Genomic DNA, 2,682 nt, shown 5'->3' with positions numbered 1-2,682 from the left:
CCCCCCCCCCCCCCCCCCACCCAACTTACTGGCAGGATGCTGCTCTCCATGCTGCCTGGCTGCATTCCTGTAAATTGGCTATCGGATCAGTATTGGCTGATAGGGCTGACTAATAATCGGCTATCTGTATCTGCCAAGAAAATCTACTCTCATGGACTTCGGTAGATCTAGGATTTCACTCTAGAAGCTAGGTCCAAAATGAACGTAGAACGATAGAAAATTAGGGTTGGAAGGGACTGCAGGTGGTCATCTAGTCCAACCCCCGCTCAAGGCAGGCCCATCACCAACTAGATCATCCAGGTCAGTGCCTTGTTGAGCAGGGATCTCCAAGGATGGGGATTCCATCAACTCTCTAGGTAACCTGTACCAGTGCTTCACCACCATCCTAGTGAGAGAGTTTTTCCTAATATCCAACCTAAACTTCCCTTGCTGCAGCTTGAGACCATTGCTCCTTGTTCTGTCATCTGCCCCCCCACTAAGACCAGTCCAACTCCATCCACTTTGCAACCACCCTACAGGTAGTTGAAGGCAGCTGTCAAATCCCCCCTCAGTCTTCTGCATAATAAATATGTCCAGTTCCCTCAGCCTCTCCTCAGAAGTCATGTCCTCCAGCCCCCGCACTATTTCCATTGACCTCCACTGGACTCTCTCCAAATTGTCTGTGTCCTTTCTGTTGGGGGGGGCCCAGAACTGAACACAGTACTCGAGATGTGGCCTCATCAGTGCAGAGTAGAGGGGAATAATCACTTCCCTTGACCTACTCTTAACACACCTACCTATGCAGCCCAGGATGCCATTAGTCTTCTTGGCAACAAGGGCATACTGTTAGCTCATATTCAGCTTATTGTTCACTGTATCCCCCAGGTCCTTTTCTGCAGAGCTGCTGCCCAGCCTGTCCCGGTGCATGGGATTGCTCAGTCCTAAGTTCAAGACTTTGCACTTATCCTTGTTGAGCCTCATGAGATTCCTTTTGGCCCAGTCTTCCAACTTGTCTAGGTCACTCTGAATCCTTGTCCAACCCTTCAGTATATCTACTACTCCCCCCAGCTTGGTGTCATCTGTGAAACTGTTGAAGGTGCACTCCATCCCATCTTCTAGATTGTTAATGAAGATATTGACCAAAACCAGCCTCTGGACCAGCCCCTGGGGCGCTCCACTTGGTACTGGCTGCCAAGTAGACATTGAGCCATTAATCACTTCCCGTTGAGTCAGACAGTCCAGCCAGTTTTCTATCCACCTTACAGTCCATTCATTCAACCCATACTTCCTTAGCTTGCTTGCAAGAATGCTGTGGGAGACCCTGTCAAAAGCCTTGCTAAAGTGAAGGTACACCACATCCACTGCTGTTCCCAAATCCATGGACTTAGGCACTTACAAATCTATCTAAATCCTGTTTCAAGAATCTGAGACCAAAATTGTGAGCTACAACCTTCACTATGCCTGTTAAGGCCCACTTGCTCCACTGCATGCTTGGAGCGTCTCTAAAGCCATCTACGCTGGTTGTAAGGTTTGGGCATGGAGGCAATGGGGGCAAAAGAGCAGGGAGCAAATAAAGTATGTGAGAAAATTTCTGTTCGTGCACAGTTGAGACAACTTACATTTTTTGTATGAAACCTGGTCAATTAAAGTTGTTTTGACAGCGGTTTTGGTGCTTTAGGCCTTTAATTCTTTTTTTCTTTCAAAACGAAGGGCATGATTTGTAGAGGTGCCAAATGACCATCATTCTAATTGAAGTGAAAAGAATCCTCAAATGCAGAGATTCTCTGAAAATCTCTAGTGCAGTCTTTAACAAATATTGTAAACCCATTTGAAGATACTGAGAATAATAAATATTTGGGTCCAAACATTGCTTTGTTACCTATTGATCCTCAGGGATTTATTTTTAAGCTGCAAAATGACTTCTGAGTCTGTGGTGCCCCTGGGCTTTAATTTATCACTGGCAGAGAGAGGAACACAGAGCACAGAAGTCAGTGGCCAATTCAAGAAAAGACCATAAATTAATAAGGCTGTTTTCTTTGGGGGTGCAGGGGCGGGGGGCACTATATAACTAGTTAAAACATGCAAAGAGGAATGATGTAGATCTACAATGTTTTATTCATTATAAACTGGAATAAATTCACTGCAGCCTGAAACAACTTTTCTTTCTCAATTTTTTTTTCTAGAGGTTTCAATGAATACCATCTCAAAGGTTCTTGGTAGGAGGGTTCAGCTTAAAGGGCTAATTGGAAAGCGAGCTGTGAAATGCCCCTATTGTGATTTTTATTTCATGAAGAATGGCTCAGATCTTCAGCGTCATATTTGGGCTCATGAAGGTAGCAACATAAACTTTAAACTCACATTATTTATCTTTTGTATTCTTTGCCTGTGTTATCTTAATATACTAAATGATACACTGAAAGTGAATGACATTTCCATCCTGTTCACATTTTTCTAGTTCTCTGTACATGCTCCACTGCCTAAAAGAGAGTCTGAAAGTTTATGGCTGTGGCTTAACAAATTACTTTAATTTGAAGTTAAGGAAAGGTTAAATAAACCAGTGTGTTGGGTTCTCAATCACACAGAACTGCATGACGTGATTCTCAACCTCAGTAGACAGGTCAGGACTAACGCAGAAATGAGTAAGTTTCTGATCCCCCTTGGTTTGTGAATGAATTAATTTCTGTTAATATAGAAAGCACTGTC

At 43.8% G+C, this 2,682-nt stretch overlaps 1 protein-coding gene across 2 annotated transcripts in view; it reads left to right on the top strand.

Annotated features, from left to right (window-relative positions):
• ZFAT (zinc finger and AT-hook domain containing) overlaps window positions 1-2,682 on the top strand; it is a 206,797-nt gene that overhangs the window by 135,005 nt on the left and 69,110 nt on the right. For both annotated transcript variants that reach the window (XM_019528196.1, XM_019528195.1), the window contains exon 9: window positions 2,163-2,312. In XM_019528196.1, the coding sequence (XP_019383741.1) occupies window positions 2,163-2,312 (150 nt within the window). The remainder of the gene's footprint in view (window positions 1-2,162; window positions 2,313-2,682) is intronic.

The sequence above is a fragment of the Gavialis gangeticus genome, unplaced genomic scaffold (genome assembly GCF_001723915.1).
Source record: "Gavialis gangeticus isolate Ggan-Ray unplaced genomic scaffold, GavGan_comp1, whole genome shotgun sequence".
NCBI lineage: Eukaryota > Metazoa > Chordata > Crocodylia > Gavialidae > Gavialis > Gavialis gangeticus.
This window is presented reverse-complemented; position numbering and strand designations above follow the sequence as displayed.